The following is a 14742-nucleotide window of genomic DNA, read 5'->3' as shown; positions in this document are numbered from 1 at the left end:
CAGCAAATGCAACAAATAAATAAAGGCAGCCTGGAGGTGTGCTGACACTGGCAAAGCTGCATTGCCTTTGGAAGCATTCATCCCGAGGCAAAACTGGGCAAAGATCAATCAAAATGCACGAAAAACCAGCTTTTTTGCAAGCCGCTGGCAAAAGGGCTCTGCAGCAGCACCAGAGCAGCAGCCGACGCCCCGCCCCTTTATCCTTTCCGACCAATCAGGCGTCGGGGCGGGGCAAGTTGCCCTCAGTTGAAGCCGGCGGCGTGCGTCACAGCAGTGCTGGCAAGAGCAAGGTTGCAAAAAGAGGGGAGGCGTGCATTTAAAGGAAAAGCCAGATCAAGGCTGGGGTTCAAGGGGAAATTTTGGAGGGGAGCCAGGAGGGTGCCCCCCACATTTCCCTCCCTGGGGGGCCATGTGGCCTACCTTGCAGGGCTGTCTGAGGATTGCAAGAAGCAGCTCCAAAACCTCCAGGTTGTTTTGCAGGTAAGTGAGCAAAATGGGGGTCCGGGGGGGGGGTCTGACTTTGCTGGTCTTCGACCCACAATGCTTTGCTTTGCAACACTTGCTTGGCAGGCAGAAATCCAACAGGGGAGGCCCTTCTTGACTTTCTTCTCTTTGCAAAAAAGAAAGTTATTTTCAGCCCTTTGCAATTTCTTTGCCAAAAGAGAGGAGGCATGTATACAAAGGAAACAGCCAGATATCATATTTTCACCTAGATTATGTTCGCTGCTTTATCATTTTAATTGCCAAATTTATAAGCTTTTGATCTGTGAGCCGCCTTGGGTCCTTTTCTAGTAGAAAGGCGGCATAGAAACAAAATAAATGAATAAATCAGGGCTGGGGAGGAGGATTGGAGGGATAGCATTGAACCCAGGGCTGCATCTACACTGCAGAATTAATACAGCTTAATACTACCTTAACTGCCCATGCATACATATTATGGAATGCTGGGATTTGTCGTTTGGAGAGATATTTCACCTTCTCTGATGCCATAGCAAACTACAGGTCCCAGGATGCCCTAACACTGAGTCAGGGCAGTTAAAGCGGCGTCAAACCGGATTATTTCTGCAATGCGGATTGGATCCAGGTGACAACTTTTGCTATTTTCAAACAATTCTCTCTCCTAAGAGCCTTGAGACATATCTGTTTAGGAGGCCATCAATTGATTTTTATTGCTGTGAAGGTAATAAACCTCAGATTCTGGACTAGTTAGCATTTTCCTGGGATGTTTTCAGCAGACTTGCATAGATCACACTCCTCTTTCTGCTTCTGTTTTCAGGGGGTACAGCCAGGCTGTCGAGAGGGGCACCATCTTTGCATTGTCTTCAGGCCATGGAAAGTGTGGCGTGGCGGTGATTCGAACCAGTGGCCCAGCCAGCAGCTTCGCCTTGTTGCAACTGACGGGGGCAAAGGAACCTCTGCCTCCAAGAACAGCCGCTTTGCGAAGGATCCGCCATCCCGATTCGGCCGAAACGCTGGACCATGGTCTCGTCCTGTGGTTCCCAGGTTAGCAGATGTTAGCACCTGCGCCAGTTGTTGCAGTCCTCTATTTTTTATTTTGGAAGCGGATGTGAATGCACAGCAAGATGCCCGCTAAGTTGAAATTGGGTTTTAAGTGTGCAAGAACTGCCACTTTTGCCATTCTTTTAAAATCCCAGCATTTGGCCTGAAACCAACATGAATCAGCTGTTATATCACTAATTGATTAAGAGTGCATCCACACTGTAGAAATAATCCAGTTTGATCTCACTTAAACTGCCATGGCTCCATCACACAGAATCCTGGGATTCGTAGCTTGGTGAGGCACCAGCCCTCTTTGGTGGAGAAAGCTAAGGACCTTAATCCAAAACACATTGCAGAATTAATCCAGTTTGAGACCACTTTAACTGCCCTCACTCAGTCTAGGGAATCCTGGAAATTGTAGTCTATTGTGGCACAGAGAAGACTAAATGTCTTGCAAAACTACAGTTTCCAGAATTCTCTAGCACTGAGCCAGGGCTGTTAAGGTGATCTTGAACTGGATTATTCATGCAGTGTGTTTTGGATTCACGTCAAACTATGAATCCCAGGATTTGCTGCTATTACTCTCTGTATAAGATATTTGAAACAGATGCAGTAAACCTTGTAAAATTAACTATAGCTGCCATTATTACGGCAGATTTTATGTGACTTGTTGTGTGAAATTTTATCTGCTTTTACAAATTGATTGACGATGACCGTCTATATTTATATGGATGGGATATGCCTTTTTCTTATCTTTTATTTTTTTCTTGCTATTGACACTTAAATCACTATGCCAGAGAAACCCGACTGTAATATTTCTATAATTCCTTTAAATTCCCCTGGAATTCGTCACACGGCGGAGAGTTTTATCCCATTTTAGATTTCTCATTGATATGTATGAACATCATGATTGTATTGTGTCTATATGTGTCCTTATTGTATTCTATCTTTGTACTGGCTGTATGCCGTAATAAATGTTGCTTTGCTGAATCCCAGGATTGCATAGGATGGGGCTACAGCACATAAAGTGGGGTCAAACTGCATTATTTCTACTGTGTAGATGGACCCTAAGTGGATATACTCTAACTGTGACATTTTACTTGCTTTAGAAATTCCTGGCATATGTAATTTCTCTTTTGTTTCCTGCCATAGGTCCGGGCAGTTTCACGGGTGAAGATGTGGCTGAGTACCATGTTCACGGCGGTCCAGCTGTGGTCAGCGGAGTCCTGAATGCCTTGGGTAGGTCTACTTTCCTCGACGTGAGAAGCCTTTTCCAAATATTGTCAGATTCCTTCTTTTGGCCAAGAATGGTTTGGGCGTGATTCTTTCTAAGCATTTGTGTTTGTGTTTGCACAGGGGAAATACTCAATAGTCTTATTTACTCAAGGGTCTCATTTTCGGGTCTCCTTTCTTTGGGTTTTATTCTAAATGACCTGAATAGACTAGAAAGCTAGGCCAAAGCTAACAAAATGAAATTCAACACGGAGAAATGTAAGGTAGTGCACTAAGGGCGGAAAAATGAAATGCACAGATACAGGATTATGGGGGACACCTGACTGAACCAGAGACTTATACAGGTGAAAGGGATTATTATTATTATTATTATTATTATTATTATTATTTTATATAGCACTGTAGATTTGCAGAGCGCTGTACATAAAAACAAATATAAAAGAGTAAGACTGCCTATGGCGTACAATCTAAGAAATAATAGGATAATACATATAAAATACATAGCAATACAGGAAATGGTTCAATAAAATAGGCAACAAAAAAGAGCATCAAATAGCAAATGATAATCACGCAATGGTGAGTCCAAGCAGACCACACGCTGAACATGAGTCAACAGTGCAGTTCGGCAGCTAAAAGGGCCAATGCGATTTTAGACTGCATCAATAGAAGAATAGTGTCTAGATCAAGGGAAGTAATAGTGCCACTCTATTCTGCTTTGGTCAGGCCTCACCTGGAATAATACTGTGTCCAGTTCTGGGCAAAACAATTCAAAAAGGACATTGAGAAACTGGAGCCATGTGTCCAAAGGAGGGAGACTAAAATGGTGAAGGGTCTGGAAACCATGAAGCCCTATGAGGAAAGACTCAGGGAGCTGGGGATGTTTAGCCTGGACAAGAGAAGGTTACGAGGTGATATGATAGCCCTGTTTAAATATCTGAAGGGATGTCATATTGAGGAGGGAGCAAGCTTGTTTTCTGCTGCTCCAGAGAAAAGGACCTGGAGCATTGGAAGGAAGCTCCAGGAAAAGAGATTCCAGCTCAACATTCGAAGGACCTTCCTGAGAGTAAGGGCTGTTCAACAGAGGAACACACTCCTTCCTCGGAGATTATGGTGGAATCTCCTTCTTTAGAGGTCTTTAAGCAGAGGCTGGATGGCCATCTATCAGGTATGCTTTGACAGAGAGTTCCTGCATGGCAGAAGGGGGTTGGGCTGGATGGCCCTTGTGGTCTCTTCCAACTCTACAATTAGGATTCTATGACCCCAAGGGCCATCTAATCCAACCCCATTCTGCCATGCAGGAAGACGCAAATGCAGGACTTGAAAGTCATCCAACCTCTGTTTAAAGACCTCCAAAGAAGGAGAGTCCACCGCTCGCCAAGACAGACTACTCTCCTGAACAGGAGATTCTTCTTAATGTTTCAGTGGAATCTGTTTTCCTGGAATTTGAATCCCTGTTGGTTCCTATTCTGGAGCAGCAGAAAATACTGTATATACTCCTGTATAAGTCTAGAAAATTAGATTGAAAATGGACTTATCCATGGGTCAATGTAAATACTGTATGTCCTGAAAGCACTGACCCCCTTCTACTCTCTCATGCAACCAGCCTTTAACATAAGTTCTTTGGCATTGTTTTCCTTTGATTTGTCCTTTGCATCCTTCATTAAATGCCCCTAAGTTTTACCCTCAACCTATCTATGGGTCATATCAAAATCCATCATTTTTGCCCCCAAACCTGTCCTTGACTTATATATGAAGTCGACTTAGAGTCAAGTGTATATGGTAAGTTCACTCCACCTCCTCCTACTTGAGACATCCTTTCAGATATTTAAAGGTTGCTATCCTTAACCCTGTCACTTCTCAGTCTTTCTTCCCCATGTTAAATGTGCCCAGCTCCCTAAGTCCATAAGGGTTGGTTTCAGTCTTTGACCCTAGAATCATAGAGTTGGAAGAGATCCTAAGAGGCCATCCAATCCAAACCCCTTCTGCCATGCAGGAAGACACCGTCAAGGCCCTCCCTGTGACAGATGGCCAGCCAGCCTCTGTTGAAGAACAGCCTCCAAAGAAGGAGACTCCACTGCCCTCCAGAGCAGCATCTTCCACTGTCAAACAGCTCTGACTCTCAGGCAGTTCTTCCTAATGTTGAGGTAAAACCCACTGTGTCCTGTTCTCTGGAACAGCAGAAAACAAGCTTGCTCCATCCTCAATGTGCCATGCCTTCAAATATTTAACCATGGCCTTCATATCCCCTCTCAATCGTCTCTTTTCCAAGCTCTTCTCTCAGCTCCCTAAGTTGCTCCTCAGAGGCCTTTGGGGGTTTCCAGACCTTCTACTATTTTGTTGTCCTCCTTTGGACACTTGCCAGCTTGTCCATGGCATTCTTGAATTGTGATGCTCAGAACTGGACATAGTATTCCAGGCTAGGTCTGACTAGAATCATAGAATCGTAGAGTTGGAAGAGACCGCAAGGGCCATCCAGTCCAACCTCCTGCCATGCAGGAACTCTCAATCAAAGCATCCCCATTGACAGATGGCGATCCAACCTCTGTTTAAAGACCTCCAAAGAAGGAGACTCCACCATAATTTTCGAGGAAGAGTGTGTTCCTCTGTCGAACAGCCCTTACTCTCAGGAAGCTCCTCCGAATGTTGAGCTGGAATCTCTTTTCCTGGAGCTTGCATCCATTGCTCCATTGCCTCTTATTCTCTGGAGCAGCAGAAAACAAGCTTGCTCCCTCCTCAGTATGGCATCCTTTCAAGTATTTAAACAGGACCATCATATCTTAACCTTCTCTTCTCCAGGCTAAACATCCCCAGATCCCTGAGTCTTTCCTCATAGGGCTTTATGGTTTCCAGACCCTTCACCATTTTAGTCACCCTCCTTTGGACACATGCCAGCTCCTTGCCTTGGCTCCAGTTTCTCAATGTCCTTTTTGAATGGCACTATTACTTCCTTCGATCTGGACTCTTATTGATGCAGCCTAGGATCATATTGGCTTTTTTACCTGCTGCATCACACTGCTGGCTCATCTTCAGCTTGTGATACTTCCTAATGTTCAGGTCAAATCTCTTTTCTTGTAGCTTGAATCCATTGCTCCATGTCTGAGTCTCTGGAGCTGCAGAAAACAAGCTTGCTCCATCCCCAACAGAACATCATTTCCAATATTGAAACATGGCTATTGTAGTTGACTCTTCCTCTTCCTTGCCCCAGGTTGCCTCCCTCACCTGCGTCTTGCCGAACCTGGAGAATTCACAAAACGGGCCTTCCAAAACGGCAAACTGGACCTGACGGCAGCGGAGGGTTTGGGGGATTTGATCCACGCTGAGACTGAAGGCCAGCGGCGGCAAGCTTTGCGCCAGATGGAGGGGGAACTGGCGACACTTTATCAGCGCTGGAGCAACACTCTCACCAAGGCAAGGAGCTGGTGTGGTTCATGAGTGTGTGTCTGTTGAAGCCTGGTACAGTGGACCCTTGTTATACGCTGGGGTTTGGTTCCAAGATCCTCCGTGTATAACAAAATCCGTGTATGCTCAAGTCCCATTAAGTATAATGACATAGCAAAATGGTGTCCCTAATAAAAAATGGAACATCAAAGTAAATTTATACTTTTTTGGAACATTTTCAAACCGTGTATGCTTAAATCCGTGTATGAAAAATCCGTGTATAAGAAGGGCCGACTGTATGTGTCTATTTGCAGCAGCTCCTCTTTCCACATTTCCATTTCTTTTAATTCCGCCCAGAAAAGGACCAAAGTTACCTTTGGGCTAAGCGTATAAAGTGTATCGACATTCTATATATGCAAATCTTCCAAAATCTGAAACAGTCCAAAATCCTAAACACTTCTGGTCTCTAGCATTTTGGATAATAAAGGCAACTTAGCTTGTAATATTCCCTTATTTAGAATCTCATCCACTCTCTGCAAATATGGAAGTATTTATTTTGTGCGTTGCCGTTTTCCTCGATTATGTATGTCACGTTGTCAAATACCGAATATTTTTTGAGTGTGGCCCAAAAGTAAATAAGTGATATTGCAGTCAGATTTTCAATAAATATTTAAGTGTCTGCAGGCTCTAGCCCATGTTGAGGCGTACATTGACTTCAGTGAAGACGACAACATCGAAAGTGGGGTCCTTCTTCAAGGTGAGTCTCCTTGATCTGGAATTTCAAGATCCAAAATACCACTTGCACTTCATATCCATAGCTTTTTTATCCACAGATTCAACCATCCATGACTTCAAAATATTCCCCATATATATTCTTTGATTTTGCCATTTTACTGTGCCATTGTATTTAATGGGATTTGAGCATCCACAGATTTTGGTATCTGGAGCTGGTCCTGGAACCAAACCCACAGATGAGAAGGGCCCACTGAAGTAGTAGTAGTAGTACTACCCTATTGGGTAGAATGGGACTTGAGCATCCATGGATTTTGGTTTTCATGGGGAGTCCTGGAACCAAATCCTAGCAGATAGCAATACAGGTTGAGTCTTCCTTATTCAGAATCCCAAAATCCAAAATACTCCAAAGACCAAAACTTCTTTCTTGGGTGGCTCAGAGAATCGCATCTTTGCTTTCCAGTGCTACATTGTGCAAAAGCGTCATCATGCAAAAAATTATATGTATAGTATATATATTGTAAATACTGTTGGAGTCTCCCTTATCCAGAATTCCAAACTCAAAAATGCTCCAAAACCCCACACTTTTCTCATGGGTGACACCTTTGCTTTCTGATGATTCAGTATACACATGTTTTGGTTCCTGCACAAAATTATTTTTAAAATGGTGTATAAATCACTTCTGGCCAACTGTATAAGGCTTATAGGGAACATAAATGAATTTCATGTCTAGTTTTGGGTCCCATCTCCAAAATATCATTTGCAAATATTCCAAAATGCGGAGGGAAATATCCGAAACACTTCTGGTCCCAAGCATTTGGGATAAGGGAGAATCAAGGAAGATTGGAGTGGTAGGTGATTTTTTTAATAGATCCACAAAATTGAAAGGGACCTCAAGGGTCATCCAATCCAACCCAATCCAATGCAGGAAGACACAGCTAAAGCACTCCTGAAAGAAGCCCATCCGACATCTGTTTAAAAACCTCCAAAGAGGGAAAGACCACTTTCCAAGGCAATCTGTTTGGAGTGCTAAGTCTCACTCTTTTGCCTCTTTTTTACAGTGGAAGAGGCAGTGGAGTTGTTGGCCAAAGAGTTGGCGGCACACTTGCAAGATGGACGCCGCGGGGAGCGCCTGTGCGACGGGATCCACGTCGTGATTGCCGGGCCCACCAATGCTGGCAAGAGCAGCCTTCTCAACCAGCTATGTGAGGAAGGGAACTCCCAGAGGGTATTTTATGCTTATTTACATGACACTGAATGAATTGGTCTCTCCTGGGTTTTTCCTGCGAGGTCCGTTCCCCGTTCCCCGGTGGTTCTCCATTCCAAAACACGGATGGGTTTTCTCCCTGTTCTGAACTGTCAGTATTTTATTTTACAAAGCCTCTGACAAAGAAGTTCCTTCATTTTGCACAAAGTTTTTTCACAGTCACCTTGTTGCCATTTTCTTCCTCGTTCTCTGCCCTGCTGGAAGTTTTTTTAGCAGCATCAGCATGGAGAAAGTGATGAACGAGGGCTGGAGGAAGGAATGATGAAAGGGAATGGTTAAAGAGTGATGAAAACATGATGAAGGCATGGTTAAAGAGAAAGATGGAGGCATGATTGAAAGAGAATGATGAAGGCATGATTAAAGAGAATGATGAAGGTATGATGGAGGCATGATGACAGAATGATGGAAATGATTAAAGAGAATGATGGAGGCATGATTAAAGAGAATTGGCTTGATTAAGGAATGATGGAGACAAGTTTAAAGAGCATGATGAAGGTATGATGGAGGCATGATGAATGATGGAGGAATGATTAAAGAGAATGATGAAGGCATGATTGAAGAGAATGATGGAGACATGATTAAAGCGATTGATGAAAGACAGGATCGATCTATAATTAAAGAGAATAATGGAAGTATGATTAAAGAGAATTGGCTTGATTAAAGGAAATGGTGATGGCATGATGGAGGCATTATTAAAGAGAATGATGGAGGTACGATTAATAATAATAATAATAATAAATTTTGAAGAACAAGATTGTTGAAAAACACATTTCTTTTGTGTGTGAAGTAAAAACTTCTCCCTGTTTTTTCCGTGTTCTGCCTGCCTTTGCTGCCAAATTTTCCATTAGAGAAGTAATGCCCAGGGAGACATCTGCTTTGTTAACACAGATATATCCGTATTTAATACGAAAAACAGCTATATCCTGCCTTATGGTGAAAGCTCTGAGGACAGGGAAGGAAAACATAGTGGTTTTTCCACTGAAAGGCTATTGAGAAAACAGGAGTGTTTTCCTGATGCAATCAAGTCCTTTGCAGATCTTTGAGACTTGCATGGGAGTGGGTGACGGGAGTTGTAGTCCAACATGATGTGGATCATGGGGAAAACAGGGAGGACGACACAGAGGGAAAAATGTGCCTCTAGAACGCCATTCACATCTTAAACCAGTATTTTCTCAGAAGTGGATTTTTGGACGCTTCTGGGATTTCCGTTTGCAAATAAATGTCAGAATTTCAGTCTCCGACTTGCTTTTTCTATGAAAGCCACTGGGGGGCGCCATAGTCACAGCTGGGGAGAATCTAAGTTTAATTAAGGAAGCTTGGAATACAGTTGCTAGAATGCTGGTTTTGAGAGTAACTTCTCCAGACTCAGGTTCTCAGGCTTTGCAAAGTCGGCAAACTTTCGCACTAGTTCTGACTAGAAGCAGATTATAGTGTGATAATAATAATGATAATGACGATAATAATAATAAAATACTAATACTAACACTTGCTTTTAACAAACAGAGCAAAGGCTGCAAACAAGTAATAGAATTGGTATATCATCATCATCATCATCATCATGTCCCATTTCCCCCCAAAAAATTAGGACTCAAAGCAGCTTGCAGTTTAAAAGAGCAATTCAAGTAAAAACATATAAAAGTAAGCATTAAAACAGAATTAAACTATTACAATATGTTGTTGTTGTTGTTGTTATATTGCTATCCTCTGAAGTTTCCATAGCCAAACTGGGATTTGAATCCTAGTCTCCAGAGTCCTGCTCCAGTGCTCAAACCTCTACACCACACTTATTTTTATTCTATCCTCAAACTGGTTTATAACAGGTTAAAGAACAGTTCAAGTCCACAAGATGCAAAAGTTAAGATGAGACTAAACCCTCAAAAAATTACAACCACATTAAAAAAAGGCAGCATGAAACATGCACAAACAGACCAGCGCAACTGTTATCGAAACCCAGCGCATTATTTTGGTGCAACAGGCCTTAGATAATAGATATCACAATGTATAATACATGCCTATACAGAAAATGTAATCCTCTGCAAAAAGGAAGCCACTTCCTCCCTTGCTGTCTCTCTCTCTCTCTCTCTCTCTCAAGGGGCCATGCTGTAATGGTTATTTTTAGGAAATAGATTTAAGTTTTTGGGTACTCCCCCCCCCCCCCCCCGTTTCCCAGAGGGTTTTTGTTATTGGACAGCTGTTCATGTGAAGAAATGAAATTGTGGGCTTGCAGGCTTTGGGGTTTTCCTGCTGCCTGAGATTCCTTTTAAACCAAGGGGGGGAAGCTGTGGTTTTGGGAAGGCAAATGATGCCCTCTTCCTCTGAACAAGCAGAGAGGGGGTTTTAGTAGGTTTTTCCTTACCTTACCCCTTCTAACTGGCTTTAACTTTTAGCTTACGCTTCTAACTAACTCTTGCTTTATCCTTCCAACTCAAGCTCTCATCTTACTCTTCTTACGCTAAGTCTTACCTTAATTGCTCCAGCTCTAACTCTGATCTTAGCCCTCAACCTACTCCTGTAACTCTTATCTTACCCATGTAACGCTAACTGTTAGAAGAGTAAGAACTCTTCTAACACTAACCCTTATCTTTCCCTTCCAACTCTAGCTCCTTTCTTACCCCTCTAATGCCCTTATCTTATCCCTTCAACTCTCATTTTACCCTTCCAACTCTTATCCCTCTAACTCTCATCTTACCTCTCTCACTCTTACCTTACCCTCTCTCTTATCTTACCTCTCTAACGTTCTCATCTTGCCACTCTCTTACCTTACCCCTTTAACTCTTATCTTACTCCTCCAACTCTAACTCTCATCTTACCTCTCTAACTAACTCTTATCTTACCCCTTCTCCACCCCACCCCTCCTTGTTCCAGGCCAGAAGCCGACAGCCATTGTTTCACCTATGGCAGGGACAACCCGGGACGTGGTGGAGGCCACATTGAACATCGGCGGATTCCCTGTGGTGCTGAGTGACACGGCTGGGCTGAGGGACACCAGTGACATTATTGAAAAAGAGGGCGTCAACCGTGCCCGCCAAAGGTACAAGGGACAGAATGGGTTTGGCTGAGGGTGGGATTGGAGGGCAGTGGCTACAGCATGTGGCTTTTAAACCAGTGTGGAAGAAATAATACGTCAGCAGGCTTGAAATGCACAGATATAGGATGGGGGACACCTGGCTGAATCAGACCACATGTGAAAGTATCAAGGAGTCCAAGTAGACCACAAATTGAACATGAGTCAACAATATGATGCGGCAGTTAACAAGGCCAATGCAATTTTAGGCTGCATCAATAGAAGTATAGTATCTAGATCAAGGGAAGTAATAGTGCCAGTGTATTCTGCTCTGGTCAGGACTCACCTGGAATAATATTGTATCCAGTTCTGGGCAAAACAATTCAAAAAGGACATTGAGAAACTGGAGCCATGTGTCCAAAGGAGGGAGACTAAAATGGTGAAGGGTCTGGAAACCATGAAGCCCTATGAAGAAAGACTTAGGGATCTGGGGATGTTTAGCCTGGAGAAGAGAAGGTTAAGAGGGGATATGATAGCCCTGTTTAAATACTTGAAGGGATGTCATATTGAGGAGGGAGCAAGCTTGTTTTCTGCTGCTCCAGAGAACAGGACCCAACAGCACAATGGATGCAAGCTAAAGGAAAAGAGATTCCGCTTCAACATTAATAGGAATTCCTTGACAGTAAGGGCTGTTCAACAGAGGAACACACTTCTTCCTTGGAGATTATGGTGGAATCTCCTGCTTTGGAAGTCTTTAAACAGAGGCTAGATGGCCATCTGTCAATGGGGATGCTTTGATTGAGAGTTCCTGCATGGCAGAAGAGGTTTGGACTAGATGGCCATTGCGGTCTCTTTATACTCTACGATTCTATGATTTGTAGTTGTCTGTTGGACTCAGATGACTCCTTTCTCCTTCCTGCAGGGTGGACAGTGCCGATCTTATCCTTGCTGTCCTGGATGCAGCTGAAGTGTCCCAACAAACTGACCAGCTGCCCTCCATCTTGCTAGGCATTGTGATGCCCAAGGAACATCCAGGGGCTCATCCATGCATTCTGGTGCTGAACAAAGCAGACCTCCTCCAAGGAGAGGACCAAGAGGGTCTCCGGGTGGCCTGTGCCCATTTGGGGTTGCCCCCTACCTGCTTACTCTCCTGCAAAACCGGAGAGGGAATCAGACCATTCCTGCGGACGTTGGCAGATCACCTGGCACGCCTGTGAGAAGGGAATGGGAATGGAATGTTTTGAATTTTGACATTATTTTTGCACAGGGAAGGGATGTGAGATGCAACATTTTTCTCCATTTGGGTAGTTTGTAAAGGGTTGTCTGGTGCATCTCATGTATCAAAGATGCTTGGGACCAAAATTTTGGATTTTGGATTTTTTTCTCCAAGATTTTGGACTATGTGCATACACTGTAGGCCTTCCCCATTTGCTGGGGTTAGGGGCACAGGACTAATGTGACAGTGGAAAACCCACAAATTAATTATATTATTTTTGACAATTATATTATTGTTACAATTATTAAATAATATTATTTTCAATTACTTACATTTACCTGTGATTACACCTCTCTAGGAATCTCTAGGTCCTCTAGCACAAATCTGTGGTCAACATTCATCTGAAGTTGACCACAGAATCATGCTGGAGGACCCACAGATGCCTAGAGAAGTGTTTTCTCTAGAAATCTCATGGTCCTCCAGCGCAAGTCTATGGTCAGCATCCACTAGACATTGACCATAGAATTGCACTGGAGGACCTACAAATGCCTAGAGAAGTCTTTTCTCTAACATCTCTAGCTCCTTCAGTACAACTCTAGGGTCAACATCTGCCTGAAGTTGACCATAGAATCAGGCTGGAGGACCTACGAATGCCTAGAGACATGTCTCTAGGCCATCCTGCCTGACTCTGTGGTCAGCATCCACCAGTGATTCCTAGAGAAAGCATTCTTCTAAGCATTTGTAGGTCCTCCAGCATGATTCTATAGTCAGCGTCTGTTGGATGCTAACCATAGAGTTGCTCTGGAGGACAGAGAGATTCCTAGAGATTCGGTATGTGCAAATTGACCTCTCGTCATAATCGTACTTTTAATCTTGCCCCACAGGTGTGGAGACCCCTTGGTTGGCTCCCCCAGCCCCACCTGTGCTCGGCACCAACTCGGCTTGACCAAGTGCCTGGAGGCCCTCGGATGTTTCGGCCAGTACCGGCCGGTGGATCTGGCCCTGGCTGCTGAGGAATTACGTCTGGCCCGGCAGCAACTAGGACAACTGACGGGGCAAGTGGGGGCCGAGGAGATCCTGACTCTCATCTTCCAGGATTTTTGCATTGGCAAGTAAAGGGAGCAAGTTGGAACAGTTTGCTGGACGTTGTCGCCTTCCAGAGGCGGATGGTGATTTTACAGTTTGGGGATAATAATCCTTTTACCTCCCCAAATTCTTGCATGGGCTGGGTGTGAGAAACAAGGACCCTTGGTTTATTCAACAGTGAGAGTTATGTGGCCAGAGAAAAGATTTTGAAGAAGATTGGAATCCAAAGTTGGAAGGGTCCCCAGAGACCATCCAGGCTAACCTCTGCTCAATCTCCCATCTCTAGCGTCTATTGAAAGACCTCCAGAGAAAGATATTTCACCACCTCTCTGGGAAAATGGTTGCATTGCCCAGCTGCTCTTAACCCTCAAGAGGATCTGGGTTCAAGTCCTCAATCATCCATTAATAACTTTGGGAGAATTATTCTCATTTTCACCTTGACCTATCCAACAGGGATGATGTTAGGAAAAGGGAGCAAGAGGAGGAGGAGATATAAAGGCTGCCCTGATCATTTATTATGATCTAAATTGATGATCCAAAAGGAATAGGGAAAAATGAAATATGAATGTGATCAATAAGAAGCCATGGATAAAACTGGGATTAGGAAAGGAAGTGCTGGGATGAAATAAATATTGCTGAGATTGTAGTGCTGCAGGTTTATAAATTTATGGAAGTGTGGAGTAAAGGAACAAAAACAGATTATTATTGTTTCTTATTACTCTCCTGTAATTTGATAAATTGAGGACATTCATAGAATCCTAGAGCTGGAAGGGACCCCAGGGGCCATATGGTCCAAACCAGGGGTTGGCAAACCCCGGCCCGCGGGCCGGATCTGGCCCTGCAAGGCCTTGGGACCGGCCTGAGCCCGGTCCTGCCGCCGGCGCAGGGCCAAAGGCCGCTCGCGCAACAGGCCAAAGGCCCCGCGCCGGCGGCAGGAACGGTTGTCTCGTGTGAGAGGCCCTCAGCGAAGCTCCTTCACCCTGCCTGGCTCCCTCTGGGCAGGGCAGAAAGGGGGCGGGGGTCCTCCTCCTCCTTCCCTCCCAGCCATGGGCAGGGAAGGAAGGGGGCTGGGGTCGCCCTCCTCCTTCCCATCCTTCCCTACCCACGGCTGCCAGGCAGCCACGAGGAGGGAAGGAAGGGACGGGGGAAAAGGAGGAGGAAGAGGAGGAGGAAGGAGGAGGAGGAGGAAGAAGAAAACTCTGAAGGTGAGACAGGGTGACTTTCCAAAGTGCATTTCTGTGTATTTTTGGTGCTTTTAATGCTAAAAGGTCTGCTTTAACAATGATAGTGATGATGATGGTAATGGTGATATTGATATCAGCCAGC

At 44.3% G+C, this 14742-nt stretch overlaps 1 protein-coding gene across 1 annotated transcript; it reads left to right on the top strand.

Annotated features, from left to right (window-relative positions):
• The first annotated feature begins 321 nt into the window (after window positions 1-321).
• GTPBP3 (GTP binding protein 3, mitochondrial) lies at window positions 322-14566 on the top strand. The gene is made up of 9 exons (XM_089496570.1): window positions 322-480; window positions 1277-1503; window positions 2653-2739; window positions 5939-6141; window positions 6796-6868; window positions 7905-8048; window positions 10976-11141; window positions 12037-12327; window positions 13215-14566. The coding sequence occupies exons 1-9, from the start codon at window positions 410-412 to the stop codon at window positions 13444-13446; spliced, it is 1494 nt and encodes a 497-aa protein (XP_089352696.1). The 5' UTR covers window positions 322-409; the 3' UTR covers window positions 13447-14566.
• The last annotated feature ends 176 nt before the right edge of the window (window positions 14567-14742 follow it).

The sequence above is a fragment of the Sceloporus occidentalis genome, unplaced genomic scaffold (genome assembly GCF_023333645.1).
Source record: "Sceloporus occidentalis isolate IW3139 unplaced genomic scaffold, rSceOcc1.0.p SCAF_91, whole genome shotgun sequence".
Lineage (NCBI taxonomy): Eukaryota > Metazoa > Chordata > Lepidosauria > Squamata > Phrynosomatidae > Sceloporus > Sceloporus occidentalis.
The sequence above is the reverse complement of the archived record's forward strand: the minus strand, read 5'-3'. Positions and strand labels throughout refer to the sequence as shown.

Bases quoted from the DNA above. Each gene is read 5' to 3' on its own strand.
- GTPBP3 (XM_089496570.1), top strand. From the start codon at position 410: ATGTGGCCTACCTTGCAGGGCTGTCTGAGGATTGCAAGAAGCAGCTCC. The intron at 6,142-6,795 runs GCAAGGAGCTGG...AAGTGTCTGCAG, and splicing joins GGAGCAACACTCTCACCAAG to GCTCTAGCCCATGTTGAGGC. The intron at 6,869-7,904 runs GTGAGTCTCCTT...TCTTTTTTACAG, and splicing joins AAGTGGGGTCCTTCTTCAAG to TGGAAGAGGCAGTGGAGTTG.